The following is a 19,806-nucleotide window of genomic DNA, read 5'->3' as shown; positions in this document are numbered from 1 at the left end:
GCAAACAAGGTGAAGACATCGTGATGAGGTATAAATTTGCAGTCATAAAGGAAGTTTTTCCTCAGCGGGTAAGAAAACGACAGACCGTATCTCCGGGTTTGATGTGGGAACAGTGTTTTTGGTTTGGGAGGACAGTCCCATTTGGACAAATGGTTGTGAAGGACATCTGGAGCTCCTCTGTGTCCCCAAGAACCTCCAGTTCAATCTCTGCACGCAGTTCCTATAAAAGAGCGCATATTGTATACAGAAGACAGAATGAGTACTGAGCAGCACCAACTGCTCAATCACATCCAGACTGCATGCATTTGAAACAAGATCAGCAATGCAGTTTATTGATACAGCGCCAAATCACCCCAACATGTATAACACCAGCAAGGTTTCAATCTTACCAACCCACTGAACAAGCACACCTGCAACAGCAGTAAGGAAAAACCTCAAGCAGACCAGACTCAATGGGGTGACCATCTGCTTTGGCTATACTAACAAATAAAACAACGCAACTGCACTGTGGCCTAACAGCAAGAAGGTCATGGGATCGCTTCCTGTCTGGTCCATGGAGTTTGCAGGTTCTCCGTCTCTGTCTATATGTGGCCCCGCGATAGACTAGTGGCCTGTTCAGGATGCACCCTGACTCTCACCCATGTGACCGCTGGGCTAGGCTCCAGCTACCCTGTGACCCTTAATTGGAAAAAGTGAGTATAAAAGAATGAATGAATGAACTTTCATATTTATCTGTCAAAATCCCTGTAATTTCTCAATTATTAAATTAGTAAACTTCACCAAAATTCAAATGTGGTTTTATTTTACCAGCTAACGTTACACCAATTTAAAACACAGGGATTATATAATGAACAAAACATCCCACGCATCAGTAAAAATTGACCAAAATATTGCATGGGACAACACATTAGATCTCATGCAAGAACATTTTTTGGAAACTTCTCTCAGATTTCTCTTACCTTTTTCGGTATAATGAGCTCATACGTGAGTACCACACCAGACTGTTTTGGATTTGTAAAGAACTGTGCTAAGTTATATTAAATATGCAAACATGTATCTTACTAATAATGATTGCAGACTGTGTCTGACAGAATCCCAGTATGGTGCAGCACATGTTAAAATCTCAAGTTTCTGTTTACAGCAATTAAATCGTACTAGTGTGATTCCCGTGTGGATCCATGGGCTCTAGATTGGGTAGTATTTATTAAATAGACAGCTGACATTTTTCAAGGGTGGTAATACATTATGCAAAGTTTCTATAATGATTTGGAATGGCGAGTGAGTCCAGAATGTAATTATCAACGTCCATTGTTCACTATTAGATGACAGCCGTAGTTTCTCCAAAAATATTAATCGTATCAGTGGTCTGTTTTGGCAGCATTCATCCTTGATCTAAAATACATAAGCATATCAAACGGCAAGTGTCAGCTCTCCGCAGTTTATCCGTGTTCGAAGGTACATACACACGCACATGCATGCATACGCATACACAGAGGCCACTTGGCTTTTAATATATAGATGATTTACTGCCCCCTGCTGGAATGGCGTGAGTCCAGAATGTAAAAATCAACGTCCGGTGTTCACTGGTGTTAGCTAATATTCCTAATTTCTCAAAAAATATTAGTTCTATCAACTTTCAGTTTTGATGGCGTTCATCCTTGACCTAAAATACATAAACATACCAAACAGCAAATGTCAGCTCTCCCCAGTTTGTCCGTGATCAAAGCCACACATGCATGCATGCATACACGTACACAGAGGCCACTAGGCTTTTAATATATAGATACTGCAAATAACTGTTTGTTTGGCTGTGTGCTACCAGGCAACAGACGGGTTACAATAGAAACCTTACAGACTCTACGTCCATGCTGTAAGACAAGGTGAGTCTCTATGATGGGGCTGTGCAATTACACTGATTTATTTGAAGCTTCATTGATAGGACAGAAACACGTGCATGTGCACTGTTTATTGTCCAGTTAGTGAGAGCAACGAATGGGTGGCCACTAGTTATCCATACATATTGGTTGCATTGGATCAGTATATTAGCTTGTGGAGTAATACCACTGGTCAGAGGGTCAGCGGTGCTGGAACTGTGATCTATGGCATAAGTGGCTGAATTTGTTCACATGGAGGAGGCTGGTCCAACAACAGCAGTGAAAGGGGTGTGGGAGGAGGAGAGCGAGCACCACACAAGTCAAAGCAGGCTGTAATCCATCTTCAGAGATAATTAAGTCCTGCCCACTTTAATGGTCCGGTCTCAGCTCAGACGTGACGTCCCGTAGAAATTTAAGAGTGGAATTACATTTGCAACATGCAGTGACCTGTAACGTGCCAACACAGCTTTCTGGAGTTCTGTGTCGGGGTGAGTCATCGTCCCAGGTGTGCTGAGGTTTACGTCGGCTTGTGACTAATGAATAAAGTGACAGACTGTCTAGATGCTCATAAAAGGTTAACTGTGTGGTTTCTGTTGACCTGCAGTTGTACCGAGCGTTGCTAATGCTGACAGTTAGCGGAAATGGAAAGATTTCATAAAGAATAAAGATAATGTGATCCGGACACCTGTCTGGTGTGTGACTCAAACATGCAATCACTCACATTTTAAAATGTACTGATCTATTATCGTCCATGGTTACACATCCTTGTATTTGTCAGTGCCTGCACACCTGATAACACGTACTCCTGTTCAGTGTGGTCAAGGGGGCGGAGCCTACATGGGTGGGTGAAACCTTCATACAGTGGGGAAAATAAGTTTTTGATCCACTGTTGATTTTCCGTTTTCCCACCTATAAAGAATGTAGAGGTCTGTATTTTTTTTTTTATCATAGGTACACTTCAACTGTGAAAGACAGAATCTAAAAAAACAAAACAAAAAAATCAGAAAATCACATTATATGATTTTTAAATAATTAATTTGCATTTTATTGCATGAAATAAGTATTTGATCCACTAGAAAAACAGAACTTAATATTTGGTACTGAGACCTTTGTTTGCAGTTCCAGAGGTCAGATGTTTCCTGTAGTTCTTGACCGAGTTTGCACACTGCAGCAGGGATTTTGGTCCACTCCTCCATACAGATCTTCTCCAGATCTTTTAGGTTTGAAGCTTAAGCTCCCTCCAAAGATTTTCTATTGAGTTCAGGTCTGGAGACTGGCCAGGCCACTCCAGGACCTTGAAATGCTTCTTACAGAGCCCCTCCTTAGTTGCCATGGCTGTGTGTTTGGGGTCATTGTCATGCTGGAAGACCCAGCCATGACCCATCTTCAATGCTCTTACTGAGGGAAGGAGGTTATTTGCCAAAATCTCACAATACATGACCCCATCCATCCTCCCTTCAGTACGGTGCAGTCGTCCTGTCCCCTTTGCAGAAGAGCACCCCCAGAGTATTATGTTTCCACCCCCATGGTTCACGGTTGGGATGGTTTTCTTGGGGTTGTTCTCATCCTCTAAACATGGTAAGTGGAGTTGATTCCAAAAAGCTCTATTCTGGTCTCATCTGACCACATGACCTTCTCCCATGCCTCCTCTGGATCATCCAGATGGTCACTGACGAACTTCAAACGGGCCTGGACATGTGCTGGCTTGAGCAGGGGGACCTTGCTGCCCTGCAGGATTTTAAACCATGATGGCATCTTATGTTACTAATGTAATCTTTGTGACTGTGGTCCCAGCTCTCTTCAGGTCATTGACCAAGTCCTCCTGTGTAGTTCTGTGCTTTCTCAGAATCATCCTTACCTCAAATCCCTTATGTTTCTTCCATTTTCTAATAATTACACCAACAGTTGCTGTCTTCTCACCAAGCTGTTTGCCTGCTGTCCTGTAGTCCATCCCAGCCTTGTGCAGTTCTACATTTTTGTCCTTGATGCCCTTAGACAGCTCTTTGGTCATGGTCATGGTGGACAGGTTGGAGTGTGATTGACTGAGTGTGTGAACAGGTGTCTTTTATACAGGTAACGAGTTCAAACAGGTTTAATTAATACAGGTAAAGAGTGCAGAATAAGAGGGCTTCTTAAAGAAACAGTAACAAGTCTGTGAATTCTTGCTGGTTTGCAGGTGATCAGATACTTATTTCATGCAATAAAATACAAATTAATTATTTAAAAATCATACAATGTGATATTCTGGATTTTTTTTTAGATTCTGTCTCTCACAGTTGAAGTGTACCTACGCTAAACATTACAGACCTCTCCATTCTTTGTAGGTGGGAAAACCTGCAAAATTGACAATGGATGAAATACTTAATTTCCTCACTGTAACTGATGAAGTAATTAGAGGACTGTACCCTTGTTAGCACAGACCACCGCCACATGGGGCTTAGAACTGAGTGCAGACGTTACAGAAAGAAAGAGAGAGAGAGAGTGAGGAGGAATGAAGAAAAGTCAGAATCAGAGGGGCGAGGAGATCAAACAGATGGGACAAGAGCAGACACGCTGCGAAGACACTGATACACAGCAACATGTGGCGCAATGAGAAAGCAAGAGCTGAAAGAACGAAAGCTCAAATACAAAACACAAGACTGGCTGTGATGGAGTAAATATTATAGAGAGATAACTCACCCACACTCACGTCATCATACTGCGTTTTGGTTTAAAACTGAATATTACCATCGAAACACAAACCTAAATTTTCTGCTAGATTTACCGCTATCACACTCGCCAGTGTTTTTGTGAGCCAGCTCACGTCTTCGTGTTTATTTACTTTGTATGCTGTTATAATCAGTTCCAGGATGTTCCTCGAATCTGTCGCCACGACTCCAACTGTGGCGCCAGGTATGAGATTTGCATACTTCTGCAGACAAAGAAGATAAAAAACAACAACACCAACAGTAAAGTCACTGTTAGAAATGTGGGCAGACTCGTCTCAGAACCGCAAAGAACTGAAAATACTGGCGTGGGGGCAGGGGGTCGGGCAAGTTCAGACAGGCTCACGGAGAATGCTGTTTAACGAATAAAAACATTAACCTCAGTGAACGTGCTCAGAACAACACACACATTTCTTGGTGGTTTTCTAGTTACCAAACTAAAACCATCGTGTTTCTGTACCTCGTAGTTGTGTTTCCGGTTTTCTGTCACAGCAAATATCAGCAAGATATTATTCTCCACCACCTTATCAATCAGCTGACCAAGAGTGGGGTACTCCTGGAAAACAAAAAGGGGGGAAAGGTTAAGAGTTCCCATATATGTCAGGGAGTGACAATCCAAGAAGAATTAGAGGTTTGAATGAATAGAACAGATTAATCCACTGCACGTTAACATACTATACAAAAACTGGAAAATAACTATAGAACATCTCTGGAACATGAGAGAACTCAAACTTTAAACAGGCCACATGTGAGTAGTACAGGTTTGTACAAAAGGACTTCAAATCTATTTACAAATACTGTATTAGTTTGAAATAAATGCAGAAATCAACACTATATATTGTGTCAATGGTTTCAGATCAAGCTCAGGCTCCTTTCCCCCTAGCGAGGTGACATTCCACGTCCCAACAGCCAGGGGCTGTGAGCATGGCCCTCAACCGCCACCCAATCCTCTCTGCACCCGACCCCCATGGCCCCCTCTGCAGGTGGTGAACCCACAGGAGGGCGGGCCCACGTCACTCTTTCAGGTTGAGCCCGGCCGGGCCCCATGGGCTAAGGCCCGACCACCAGGCGCTCACGCGCGAGCCCCAACCCCAGGCCTGGCTCCAGGGTGGGACCCCGGCTCTGCCATACCGGGCGACGTCACGGTCCTTGATCTTTTACTGGTCATGGAGGTACCGACTAGAGATAGTCGGGCTCACCTCCACGCACAGCTTGGGCTCTGGTACCCAACTCCTGGAGAGGGGCTGGATGCTTCATTTTTCTGGCGTCGCCCACAGGGAGAGGCGGAGAGCTGGGATCGCATTCCTTATTGCTCCCCAGCTCAGTCGCCAAGTGTTGGAGTTCACTCCGGTGAACGAGAGGGTCGCGTCCCTACGCCTTCGGGTCGGGGACAGGTCTCTCACCGTTGTCTCGGCCTACGGGCCGAGCAGCAGTGCAGAGTACCCGACCTTCCTGGAGTCCCTTGGAGGGGTACTAGATAGCGCTCTGACTGGGGACTCCATTGTTCTCCTGGGGGATTTCGACGCCCACATGGGCGGCAACAGAGAGACCTGGAGGGGGGTGATCAGGAAGCACGGCCTCCCCGATCTGAACCCGAGCGGTGTTCAGTTGTTGGACTTCTGTGCTAGTCACAGTTTGTCCATCACGAACACCATGTTCGAGCACAAGGGTGTCCATAAGTGCACGTGGCACCAGGACACCCTGAGCCGGAGGTCGATGATCGACTTTGTAGTCATATCATCTGACCTTCGGCCACGTGTCTTGGACACTCGAGTGAAGAGAGGGGCAGAGCTGTCGACTGATCACCACCTCTTCAGGTCGGTGGAGTGTCCTTGCCTCAAGTGGAGGAGTTTACGTATCTCGGGGTCTTGTTCACGAGTGAGGGACGGACGGAGGTGAGATCGATAGATGGATCGGTGCAGCATCTGCAGTGATGCGGTCGCTGTATCGGACCGTCGTGGTGAAGAGAGAGCTGAGTAGGGGGGCAAAGCTCTCGATTTACCGATCGATCTACGTTCCGATCCTCACCTATGGTCATGAGATTTGGCTCATGACCGAAAGAACGAGATCGCGAGTACAAGCAGCCGAGATGAGTTTCCTCCGCCGGGTGGCTGGGCGCTCCCTTAGAGATAGGGTGAGGAGCTCGGTCACTTGGGAGGAGCTCAGAGTTGAGCCGCTGCTCCTCCACGTTGAAAGGAGTCAGTTGAGGTGGCTCGGGCATCTTTTCCGGATGCCCCCTGGACGCCTCGCTGGAGAGGTGTTCCGGGCACGTCCCACTGGGAGGAGGCCCCGGGGAAGACCCAGGACACGCTGGAGGGACTACATCTCTCGGCTGGTTTGGGAACGCCTTGGGGTTCCCCCGGAGGAGCTGGGGGAGGTGTGTGTGGATCGGGAGGTCTGGGCGGCTTTGCTTGAGCTGCTGCCCCCGCGACCCGACTCCAGATAAAGTGGAAGAAAATGAATGGATGGATGGATGGATGGTTTCAGATCATTCAAAAACTGTCAAATAAGAAAAAAGTCTTTGGTAAATACATTCATTCATTCATTCATTTTGTAGACCAGCTTATTCCAAATAAAGGGGGGGGGGAGTCGCTGGAGCCTATCCCAGTAGTCATTGGATCAGAGCCAGAGTACACCCTGGACAGATTGCCAGTCACACACACACACACACACACACACACACACACACACACACACACACACACACACACACACACACACACACACACACACACACACACACACACACACACACACATTCACACTCGCACTCACACCTACGGTCAATTTCAATTTATTTTCATTTATATAGCGCCAAATCACAACAGAGTTGCCTCAAAGCGCTTCACACAGGTAAGGTCTAACCTTACCAACCCCCAGAGCAACAGTGGTAAGGAAAAACTCCCTCTGAGGAAGAAATCTCAAGCAGACCAGACTCAAAGGGGTGACCCTCTGCTTGGGCCATACTACAAACATAAATTACAGAAGAATATACAAGAAATGCTATTGGTGAACAGGACAGGAGGAATGCCAACACGAATACAACTCCCACCTCTGGATGGAGCCGCACCTTAAACAGAGAGAAAAAACAGAATCAGGCATCAGAAAGACAAAAAAATACTGTATAATGGTCAATTTAAAGTTTCCAGTTCATCTAACCGTGTCTCTAGAAGTGCGAGGAAGCCGGAGCACCCGGAGGGAACCCATGCGAACACGGGGAGAACATGCAAACTCCACACAGAAGGGACCAGCTCAGAAGCAACCCCGGGACCATCGAGATTACAAGTGAAGTGAGGCAACTGTGCTAAACACCAAGTCACCGTGCTGCCCTCAGCAGCATTCAAAATGTCAAATCAGCAGCAGATACATTTTTAGAAGATGATAACCTGCAGAATTCTAAATCAAGATTCAGACTATTTAAGGTGATGCCATAAGTAGATTAAAGGGTAGTTAAAAAAAAAAAAAAACATACAGGCTTTAATGGTATGGGTATGGACAGATCAGGAACTGTAATTAGTGGTTTATTACAAAGTATTAGCACATGCGGGTATTGTTTTTTCAGTGCCACATGTGCAAACAAGAGAGTTTTGATCAGAGTTGGACCAATCCTGGTGCATGAGGGTCATCCAAGGACAAAGTCATTTCATTTTGAGAAAAAGAAAAAAAATCAGTTAAATGTCAAGGTGAAAATGTGGATCCAATGTTAATATACAACCTGGTCTCACGGCAAGTCATGATTCAGCAGCACGAAATATACATTAATCTGTTGGTTCGTGATATTGTGACAAAAAGTGCCTCATTTTCGTCACAGGAGCACAAATTCATTCTAATTCATTCCGTGATGGCTGCATGAAATTAAAAGTGAAGCGGGGGGGGGGGGGGGGGGTGTAAGGTTTGGGTGGGGGGAAAGAGGAGGGTTAGTAATACTGAGTTTAAAAAAACAGTCATGAAACCTTTACTCATTTCACGACGAGAGGACGAAAAAAAACGCGAGACTGGGCTGGTTTACAACATCACATCACCTACATCACTTTTCCTTCTAACAACACTCAATAAGCATTTGGGAACTGAGGACACTAATTGTTGAAGCTTTGTAGGTGGAATTCTTTCCCATTCTTGCTTGATCTATGGCTTCAGTTGTTCAACAGTTCGGGGTCTCTGTTGTCGTATTTTGTGCTTCATAATGCGCCACACATTTTCAATGGGTGACAGGTCTGGACTACAGGCAGGCCAGTCTAGTACCCGCACTCTTTTACTACGAAGCCACACTGCTGTAACACGTGCAGAATGTGGCTTGGCATTGTCTTGCTGAAATAAGCAGGGATGTCCCTGAAAAAGACGTTGCTTGGATGGCAGCATGTGTTGCTCCAAAACCTGGATGTACCTTTCAGCATTGATGCTTTGCGCTGTGTCGGCGGACACGACGTCCATGATTTCCAAAAACAATTTGAAATGTGGACTCATCAGACCACAGCACACTTTTCCACTTTGCGTCTGTCCATTTCAAATGAGCTCGGCCCCAGAGAAGGCGGTGGCATTTCTGGATGTTGTTGATGTATGGGTTTCACTTTGCATGGTAGAGTTTTAACTTACACTTGTAGATGTAGTGACGAACTGTGTTAACTGACAATGGTTTTCTGAAGTGTTCCTGAGCCCACACGGTAAGATCCTTTACACAAGGATGTCAGTTTTTAATGCAGTGCTGCATGAGGGATCAAAGGTCACGGGCATTCAATGTTGGTTTTCAGCCTTGTCGCTTACATGTAAAAAGTTCTCCAGATTCTCTGAATCTTGTGATTATATTATGGACTGTAGACGATGGAATTGTTGTGAAAGTGTTGGAACACGGACCCACAACAGGGGGCGCAAATGAACGGACAATGGAGGAGTCAAATAACACTGTTTTTACTGTTGTGAAACAGGCACAACAAACACAGCCGATCACAATATTGAAACTGAGTCCAATTACAACGGTGTCGTGTGGGCAGGCTCGACGATAGGAGACGTCTGTCCAAGTCGAACCGGAACCAACCCGATTTCCTCTGCCACCGAACCCCGGGAATACTGGAGCCGCCAAGTCCCGAACTCCCAGGTGGCCACTGCCTCCGCTCGTCGGATCCGGTACTGCTGGAAAGGAACAGAAACAGTCAGGTGTGGGTGCGGCTGCACCCAGCAACACGGAGGGTGGAGATTCCACCTCCACCTCTCGTCAACAACAATAAAGGAATGTAGGAAGGTGAGTACTTATCCAAGAGTTGTCCAGTAGTCAGCTATCCTACAAACAATCAACAAGAATTACAACTGTAGTTAATAGCACGTTTGGGCGGAGATTGTTACCTCTTTGATAGGGCGATATCTCGGCAATGAGGTGGAGATGCCGTCCTGCTGATATACCTCCCTGTTGATTGGAATCAGCTGTCTCAGGTGATGGGTGACAGCTGTCACCCTGGCTGCTCCTGTGAGGCGGCAGCGCCCTCCGGTGCCTGGAGCCCGCACTCCAGGCAGGGCGCCCTCTGGTGGTGGTGGGCCAGCAGTACCTCCTCTTCAGCGGCCCACACAACAGGAATCCCTAAATTCCTTGCAACTGAATGTTGAGAAACATTGTTCTTAAACTGTTGGACTATTTTTTCATGCAGTTCTTCACAAATTGGTGATCCTCACCCCATCTTTCCTTGTGAACAGCTGAGACTTTTGGGGATGCTTCTGTTATACCCAATCATGACACTCACCTGTTTCCACTTAACCTGTTCACCCGCGGAATGTTCCAAATAGGTGTTCTTTGAGCATTCATCAACTTTCCCAGTCTTTTGTTGCCACTGTCCCAACTTTTTTGACACATGTTGCAGGCATCCATTTCAAAATTAGCAAATATTTGCACAAAAACAATGAAGTTTATCACTTTGAACATTAAATATCTTGTCTTTGTTGTGTATTCAGTTGAATATAGGTTGAAGAGGATTTGCAAATCATTGTATTCTGTTTTTATTTACATTTTACACAATGTCCCAACTGCATTGGAATTGGGGTTGTAAATATATATACTAGGCAATATGCACCCATAGTTATTATTAAACACATATATGAAGTCAAATAACCTTTCTATTGGTCACAAGATGTGTGACCTTGAAAAGTGAAACTCAAGGTCATAACTGCTGAACTCAACTAGCTTAGCGTTAATATGGATTAAACATGGTGGAAGGGTTATGTGTTAGTCAAGGTTAAATTGGTTAAATTGGCTACTTGTGGGGTGCCCCAGGGTTCAGTCCTTGGGCCATTGATGTTTCTTTTGTATATTAATGATATATGTTTGGTTTCCAAGTCTGTAAGTTGTATTTTATTTGCTGATGATACGACTGTGTTTTGTAGTGGGGATCATTTGGGACAGCTCCTGGACATGATGGACAATGAATTACAGAAATTCAAACAATGGTTCAATTCAAACAAATTATCGCTCCATTTTGTTAAAACTAAGTGTATGATATCTGGGAATAAGTCCAGGCACGTAAGCATAAATTTATTATTACATGATATCGAAATTTAAATTGTAACTGATACCAAATTTCTTGGTGTTTTTATTGATGATAAATTAAGATGGAAAACACATTAATTATGTTAAATCTAAAATGTCAAGGTCCATTGCAATTCTGCATAAAGCACAAGACTCCCTCTCCCAACATTCATTAACCTTTTGATGTTGTTCATTAGATGTTCCATATATGACCTACTGTAATGAGGTTTGGGGAAACGCATATAAAACTACTACTACTCCAATTTTTTTTGTTGCAAAAGAAAGCCATAAGAATTATCAGTAACAAACTATATCGTGAGCCAGCGAATCTGTTATTTGCCTGTTTACAAATTTTAAAATTCTGGGACTTGATTGACTACATCACAATACAAATTATGTATGAAGTTAAAAATAAACTTTTGCCTCATCTAGGATCTGTTTAAAATGAGGGACTATTATTTGAGAAATTAAAGACCTAAACTAATGTAAAAAAGTCATTCTGTTTGCATTAAAGGTGTTGACTGTGTGTTCTGATTATATTAAATTACTTGGTTCCTTAGTTGGCTTTAAAAGGCTTTACAAATATAATAAAATTGCTTGTTATAGTTTGAAGAATTAGGTTTGCTGACTTTATTGTGCTTGAGATTGTGCATGATTGCTTGTTTGGTTGTATTGAAATTTTAGTGCATTGATTAAGTTATATTGTTTGTGCATGTTTCTTTGGTATTGTTATTTTGAGTATATATATTTATATATGTATACATTCTTTATTTTTATGGTATAAGGGGAGGGTATTTATAAGCTTTGCTTCTGCCTTCACCCTTTTGGCCACACGGGTACACTGGCTCTTTTTTTTTTTTGTTATTGTTGATCTGTGTGCCAAATAAATAAATTCATTCATTCATTCATTCATAAAAGTTGGACAGAACTGATCAAATGACAAGGCCACACAGAACCATATATTACAGGATCACTAAACAACAAAGAATAAATTTCTATGACTCGGTGTCCGTCCTGCAAGATGTGAGTGTTGCACTCTCTGTGTGCTACTTAGTTGTCAATTTTTTTTTTTTTTTTGTATTTTAAAACACTTTTCCAATTTTATATTGCATTCTTATTGTGTGCTTTATATGACATCATTTGATGCAAAAAAGAAAATGTGCAAAAATCAGTTGTAAGACATAAGAAACTGGAAATCGTCTTGCAAGAGTTAAACTTGCTGCAACAATCACAAGTAATGGTGGAAAAATGTGCATTAAAATGAAGAGCACTGTGATACCTGGACACATACCTGCACAGTAGACATGGAGTATTCGTTATTGGTGTCCAGGTGGCACTGCCCGTCGTTGGGAATTACAATACCAGCCATCTTACTGTCCATCCCAAAGTGTGAGTCAGCGTCACTGACAAACACTACCAACCGCATCGAATCATTCCTCCAGCCAATCTTATCCTATCAACAGACAATGAATAACTGTTATACTCCAGTTTCCTTTAACTATTACACTTGACTAAGAAAGTTAAAGCATGAGCTCACATTTTTCAACTCTGTTCACATTAGGATATTGTCAGCAATCATGCACTGCGTAATCTATTCATGATTGAAAAAAAAATTGTTACAAAATTTTCTTATGAAGCAATGTATAAGAGTGAATGGGGCAGCTGAAGTGGAAGTTACAAAAATCCACCATACTGAAAATAGTCGTCAAGTCAAGTCTGGGAGCATACCCTGGTGCTGCACTTTGTCAGATCCATTACACCATGGAACTGCCTTGGGTTCTAGATGGCAACAACCCAGGCAGACAGCCGGTCAATCCCCACATCTCTAAAATAACCATCTCTCAGCAAAGTGAAACGCTGGCATCCCCTTGGTTTTGTCCAGCTACTGGGATGCTCAACACTCAGGCACCTATGTGCCGGATCATAGATAAATATGGCACATGGCCAAAATGTCAAAGCTGACAGTCCCTTACAATGCAAGAAATATTCCCAGTCTCAATAGATTAGGGACTCAGAAGGGCTACCGCTGTACTCGAATGCATTCTGGACCCCATAGAGATGGTGGGTGAGAGGAGGATGTTAGCTGAGCGGACATCAATTATGGACAACTCCTCTCACCCTTTACATGAGGCTGTGGGAGCCTTAAGCCGTGGTCACAACCCGCCGTACTTGCACGTGCTTGCAGTCTACTTGCAAAAACGTGGGTTAAATTTGGAGATCCGTACTTCGTAAGTACTGCCTCAGTATGAATTTAGGAGCACGCAGACACACGCAGACACGCCTTAGAGGTTTTAGTGCATGCAGAACTTTCGCTGCGGTCAGGCTGCGGATTCACCAGCAGTACAGATGACGCACGTTGTGAGTACTGCCTCAGTACAATTCAAAGCGGCACATTTTCATTCAATTACTATTGAATTAACCAAATCCTTACGTAGGCAGTACGGATTACGGCACTCACCACATACTATGGAGGCGGACAGACTTGCATGCACAACACAGTTTCTCACTTGAACTTGGACTTTATTTCCAAACATCAGCAACACACACTCCACAGCTTCAGTCTGTTAACTAGCTGTAACTTTTCGAGGCAAGTAAACACTCGTACAACTGACCGCTGCAGGCTGGACATGCTCATGCATCGCCGACGCCGAAAAACACCTGCCGCTCCGGTCCCGCTCATAAAAAAGAAAAGCGACCCCACACACACACACTGCTTTATTGTCAACTCTCTTTATCGTTACACTCCTAGAGACGTGCGTTGAACGTACTCCCTCCCTCCTCTTGCTACTGCCTCCGTACGTTTTCACAAAAATGTAGTGGCCGTGGCATCCGTAGAAAATGTACGGCGAAAAAAACACACGGTGGGTTGTGACCGGGGCTTTAAGCAGCTCCTTCAGTAATAGACTGCGGCACCCTCGGTGCAAAACAGCAGGTCATTTATTCCAACTGCAGTTAGACTGTATAACAACTCAAAACATTTCTAGCACCATAATCACCTGCTGATTTTGTACTATCAACTACGTCTACCATCACCTTTTGTACTTTATTACATACATTCATTCATTCATCTTCTACCGCTTAGTCCAATTAAGGGCTGCAGGGGGTTGGAGTCTATCCCAGCAGTCATAGAGCACGAGGCAGGGTACACCCAGGACAGGACACCAGTCTGTCGCAGGGCCAGAAATAGACAAACAAACACAGACACACCCACACACACACACCTACGGCAATTTTAAAGAGTCCAATCTACCTAACCCGCATGTCTTTGGATGTGGAAGGAAACCGGAGCACCCGGAGGAAACCCACGCAAACACGGGGAGAACATGCAAACTCTACACAGAAAGGCCACTGGAATTGAACTCACAACCTTCTCGCTGTGAGGCAACAGTGCTAACCACAAAGCCACCATGCTGCATTTATTACATACACAACTGTGCAATTTATCCTGTGCAATGTGTCTACCATATCTATACATACAGTACTTATACTCACTATATTCTATTTTTCACATAATCCATTCACATCAGTATTTATGCACCCACAAGCAAACATCACAACATATTTTAGCCATCTTTCTTTAATGTAAATATCTTTCTTTTTCTTTACTACTGTACAACTCTTGCTGCAACAAGTTATTTTCCTCCCTGTGGGATCAATAAAATTGATCTTATCTAATCTTATGTGACACAAAATTATACTAGTGGTACCCAAGGATCCTCCAAAGCAGGGGTAGGCAACCTGTTCCAGAAAGAGCCATGAGGGTGCAGGTTTTCTTTGCAGCCACTGACTCCACCAGGTGATTTCACTGATTAACTGATTCCATCTGCTCAAAGTGATATTAATCAGTAAAATCACCTGCTGGAGTCAGTGGCTGCAAAGAAAACCTGCACCCTCATGGCTCTTTCTGGAACAGGTTGCCTACCCCTGCTCCAAAGAGACCAAAAACCAAAGACCCCTGGTCATTGCCTTAGGTCACTGGTTAGCGTCCAAGTTTCACAACCAAACAGTAAAAGAGGAAGCACTGGGAACCTCAAGACTTGGACCTTTCTTCTCTTGCAAAATATCTTCACTGCAAAAAAAAACCCTATCTAGAGACTTCATGACTCCATAAGCTCTTCCCAGGTGTCTCTCGATCTTAAAGGGCGAGAACCCAGAGACACGAATGTCACTGCTGAGATAAGCAAATGCTTCTACTAGTTCAACACTTTCACTCCATAGAGACACACTTGTGTTGTCCAAGTCCGGGAAGTCTTTAAAAACTTGGATCCAGGACAATCCAGACAACCCACACACTCTGATTCCTCACTCAGCTTCTCAAGTGCTGGAGTCAGAATCTGCAAAGACCATAACATCATCCAAAGAGTCAAGTTGTGTAAACCTCTACTCGCCAATAAAAGCACCTAAGTTTCTACAACTATACCCAACATCCAGTCCAGGCAAACACTGAACAGTGTAGGAACCAGAACAGATCTCTGAGAAACACCGGTTTCCAATGTGAAAAAGTCAAGAATCTCTGCGTCCACTCAATACAGCACTCACAGTATCTGTGTGTAGGCTGGATATGATGTCTTCTTCTCAGGATGTCCCAGAGACCAGATTGCGAAACAGTAATTAAAAAAAACACAAGAAACCTCCTTTGTAACCATTGGTACATAAGTAGAACAGTGACTAAAGAAACATGAGCAGCTAGGTGTACTTGTTTCTTTTCTTACAGTGTTTTAATATGACAACGGTCACAAAAAACAAACGTGTGTGACGTTACTATATGTTACTTTTTGTTACTTTTTAAAAAAAAGATTATTTATGTTACCCCACAAACAGCTGCCTGCATGATGGCGTCAAACCCGCACTCTGGCACATCAATATTTGCAGATACGTGCTGCTGTGCAATGATGTTGTTGAACTTGTCCATGCTACTCGTCAGTGACAGGACGTGTTTGTAGCCAAACGTTGGCTGGCAGGTGAGGCCCACGCTGCTGTAATACACCACACAGGTCACATGTCAGCTTATCAGCACATCATTTTACATGTAGATCAGGTGCATTGTGGTTGTCTTGTCCAGTTTATGTTAATACCTGCATGGGTTGGCCAGTTCTTCTTCTGTGATCTCGATGAAGGGCAGGACAGGCTTTTCCACAAACGAGCCAAAGCCCATACGAAACTTACTGGTGAGGTGAGCCATCTCTTTAGACAGAGAGGAGCCCAAGTCTTTGATCATCTCCAGATCATCAATCATCGAGGCTGACAGGTCCATCAGGTAGTAGATGTCCACTGGATAGTCCTCTGTGTGTTGAATTTTGACCTGAAAGGTCACCTCACTTCCTAAACAAAAATATATTCAACACTTTATTATAGTGTGAAAAGAAACCAAAACTCTTCATTCAAAAGAGTGTGGAGTGCGTACCAGGCCGTAGCTTCAGGGACATTTTCTGAGGTGAGATCTGACTGTTGTTATTATCGGCCGTCTTCTTTCCAAGTGGGCGATCTTGTAAAATTTGTTCATTGGAAACGGGGAATTCCAGCTGGCTCCTGGCACATCCCTTTTCTCTCAGTCTGTCCACTGTGTCACATCTTTCAGTGACTGAAAACCAGTCAGTGAAATTCTAAGAGATGAAAGAAGAACTTCAAATTTATGTTTGCTGGAGCACAGTGGAGATGGGCTGTGTCTCAGGTCAGGGACTGCATCCTTCCAAAGCTGCATTCATCGGCCATATACATCATAAGTGGCACGACTGGGCTGTCCCATTCCAAAGGCTCCTTGTAAAGCAGGCGATGAATGCAGCCTTCTTTCCTTCGAAAAGCAGCGTATCCTTCATGGCCCAAAGAGTCCCATGAGTCATGGCACAATTTTTTATTCTATTCAACACAAAACTGTTGTTAAATTTGATTAAAATTTTGGATTCCATGCATACAGTTGTATAAATAAGTAATGTTTGCAGCTAAAGTACAAAGTATAAGTACTGAAAAATAATTACTAAACTAAACTCCAGGTTACATCCAGTACGCTAACTCTTCGCATGTGGCTCTCAAGCTTGCCAAACGAGAGTGGGTATCAACTACTGACGCAAGAGCAAAATCCCCCGTGAGCTAGACTGTCTCATTTCAGAATGGCTGGTTCAGCCTCCACCACCATTGAAGTCCAGACCTTCGTTGGACTCAGCCTTAGAAGTATGCAGCCCCTGAACTGGAACACGGCCATTGTATGACATCTAAACAGATCCTTGTCATTTCATTGGTGGACTGCTGTACGTCACATCACACTCATTATTTGTTCCATTGTATAGAGAAATAGTCCCACTGTATGACTGCTGTCATGTTCTGTGCATTTTGATCCCATTTGCTGAGCATTTTTGTCCAATATATTTCGCTTAACAACGTTTTTGTCCAATATGCCATAAGTTGATTAGAAACTTATGCAGTGTTGAAGGGGTATCTTTAGCGGTCATAGGAGCACCATCAAATGAAGTATTGGACACGTTTTATCACTATTTTTCCCTGGATCACAGGAAATTTTGCAGAGTACAATAAACTCTGTCGGGACTACATTTGGTCCCACTCCAACAAGAGTTAAATAAACTCTATTAGTGTGAAATCAGCTGCATCAACTTGTCAAATCAAGTTTTTCCTCTCCAATAAGAGTCATTCACAGCATGATAGAGTTGATTTTACACTGTAATAGAGTTTATTTAACTCTATTTGGACTGGGACCAAATGTAGTCCCGGAAGAGTTTATTTTACTCTGCAAAATTCCTGTGATTGTGGAAAGCACACCTTTTTCCCAATGTTTGGTAGGATAGGCTCCAGCTTGCCCATGACCCTTGGTGACCTTTGATTGGTGGATGAATTCTATGTCACATGTCATTATTGAATGAATGAATAAATTTATTCAGCACACAAAGATCCAAAACAACAAAAAACATACAAAGAAATAAAGAAAATAATCCAACAATGCACCCATGTGCTCAAAAATGGTGTAGGAAAAAGTAAAAGCTTGTTAACACCCACCCCTTTAACCAAAAATAAAAATTATACATACGTATATAAAATTATACATATACCAAATACGAAGTATAAATTGATCGCCGAACTAAAATTTCAAAAACACAAACAAGCAGGCAGCAGTGCACCAAAAACAAAACAAAATCAATAAACGTAATTTAACATGCTATATCAAGTAATCAAATAGGTTTTGTAGAGCCTTTTAAAACCAACCAAACTACTGAGTGATTTTATGTTATCCGGGCAATAATTCCAAATATTAACACCTTTAACAGAAACACAATGACTTTTTATGGTAGTTTGAATCTTTGATTTCTGAAATAATAATGTACCTCGTAGATTACAACTGGAGTCCCTCATTTTAAACAGGTCCTGCACATGTTATGGTTGAAGTTTGTATTGTACTTTGAACATAATTTGTATTATGATATAATCAATCAAATCCCAAAATTTCAAAATATGCAAACAGACAAACAATGGATTTGCTGGCTCTGAATATGGTTTTGTACTAATAATTTTTATAGCTTTCTTTTGAAGTAAATATATAGGATTTTTATTAGTTTTGTAGGTTGGTTCCCCAAACTACAATACAGCAGGTCATGTATGGAACAAATAAGTACCATTGTATGGGTGACATCACTACTGTACATTTTTGGACAATTTGCTGTGCTTTTTTCTCCCATATGTTTCGCTCCATTAGCTTTTCTTCAAAATTATTCCATGATGTAAGGAAGCTAAATCCAGTAGCTGCAGTGTTCATGTGGAAATCTTTGGTGGCTGTAGAAGCTCTTTTTCGCTGGATTCAAGAAAGCAGACATGTGTTTCCACACATAGTACTGCTGCGGCTGTGGCGCTGCTCAGCGGTGTGTCGGATTCCCTGCACACAGCCTACTCTGCCCCCTGCAGTCAACTTTCTGTAAGTTAAATTTCAAATGATGCTCATCTAATTAAGTGTCAAAGACACACATAATGATTTTTTTTCCATTTGTACAATTTAAAGAGTATTTTCATTCCTTGTTACCCATGCAAATATTCTAACCATTGCACTCAAACCTTCAGTACCAGCTAGAGTACTGACGGGGACTAGAAGGAGAGAGCATATCTCACCCATTTTGGCCTCTCTTCATTGGCTTCCTGTTAATTCTAGAATAGAATTTAAAATTCTTCTTCTTACTTATAAGGTTTTGAATAATCAGGTCCCATCTTATCTTAGGGACCTCGTAGTACCATATCACCCCAATAGAGCGCTTCGCTCTCAGACTGCAGGCTTACTTGTAGTTCCTAGGGTTTGTAAGAGTAGAATGGGAGGCAGAGCCTTCAGTTTTCAGGCTCCTCTCCTGTGGAACCAGCTCCCAATTCAGATCAGGGAGACAGACACCCTCTCTACTTTTAAGATTAGGCTTAAAACTTTCCTTTTTGCTAAAGCTTATAGTTAGGGCTGGATCAGGTGACCCTGAACCATCCCTTAGTTATGCTGCTATAGACGTAGACTGCTGGGGGGTTCCCATGATGCACTGTTTCTTTCTCTTTTTGCTCTGTATGCACCACTCTGCATTTAATCATTAGTGATCGATCTCTGCTCCCCTCCACAGCATGTCTTTTTCCTGGTTCTCTCCCTCAGCCCAACCAGTCCCAGCAGAAGACTGCCCCTCCCTGAGCCTGGTTCTGCTGGAGGTTTCTTCCTGTTAAAAGGGAGTTTTTCCTTCCCACTGTAGCCAAG

General features: G+C 43.1%; 1 protein-coding gene across 2 annotated transcripts in view; it reads right to left on the bottom strand.

The window, feature by feature from the left end:
- Nucleotides 1-19,806, bottom strand: part of itgb6 (integrin, beta 6) — a 58,416-nt gene that overhangs the window by 22,342 nt on the left and 16,268 nt on the right. For both annotated transcript variants that reach the window (XR_004566764.1, XM_034195231.1), the window contains 7 exons: nt 16,492-16,690; nt 16,163-16,409; nt 15,898-16,063; nt 12,379-12,540; nt 5,040-5,135; nt 4,696-4,785; nt 86-220 (listed from right to left, as the gene is read on the bottom strand). Coding sequence is in view for 1 of the 2 variants with exons in the window: in XM_034195231.1 (XP_034051122.1) it covers nt 86-220; nt 4,696-4,785; nt 5,040-5,135; nt 12,379-12,540; nt 15,898-16,063; nt 16,163-16,409; nt 16,492-16,690 (1,095 nt within the window). In the remaining variant the exon portion in view is untranslated. The remainder of the gene's footprint in view (nt 1-85; nt 221-4,695; nt 4,786-5,039; nt 5,136-12,378; nt 12,541-15,897; nt 16,064-16,162; nt 16,410-16,491; nt 16,691-19,806) is intronic.

This window comes from Thalassophryne amazonica, chromosome 2 (assembly GCF_902500255.1).
Source record: "Thalassophryne amazonica chromosome 2, fThaAma1.1, whole genome shotgun sequence".
Lineage (NCBI taxonomy): Eukaryota > Metazoa > Chordata > Actinopteri > Batrachoidiformes > Batrachoididae > Thalassophryne > Thalassophryne amazonica.
This window is presented reverse-complemented; position numbering and strand designations above follow the sequence as displayed.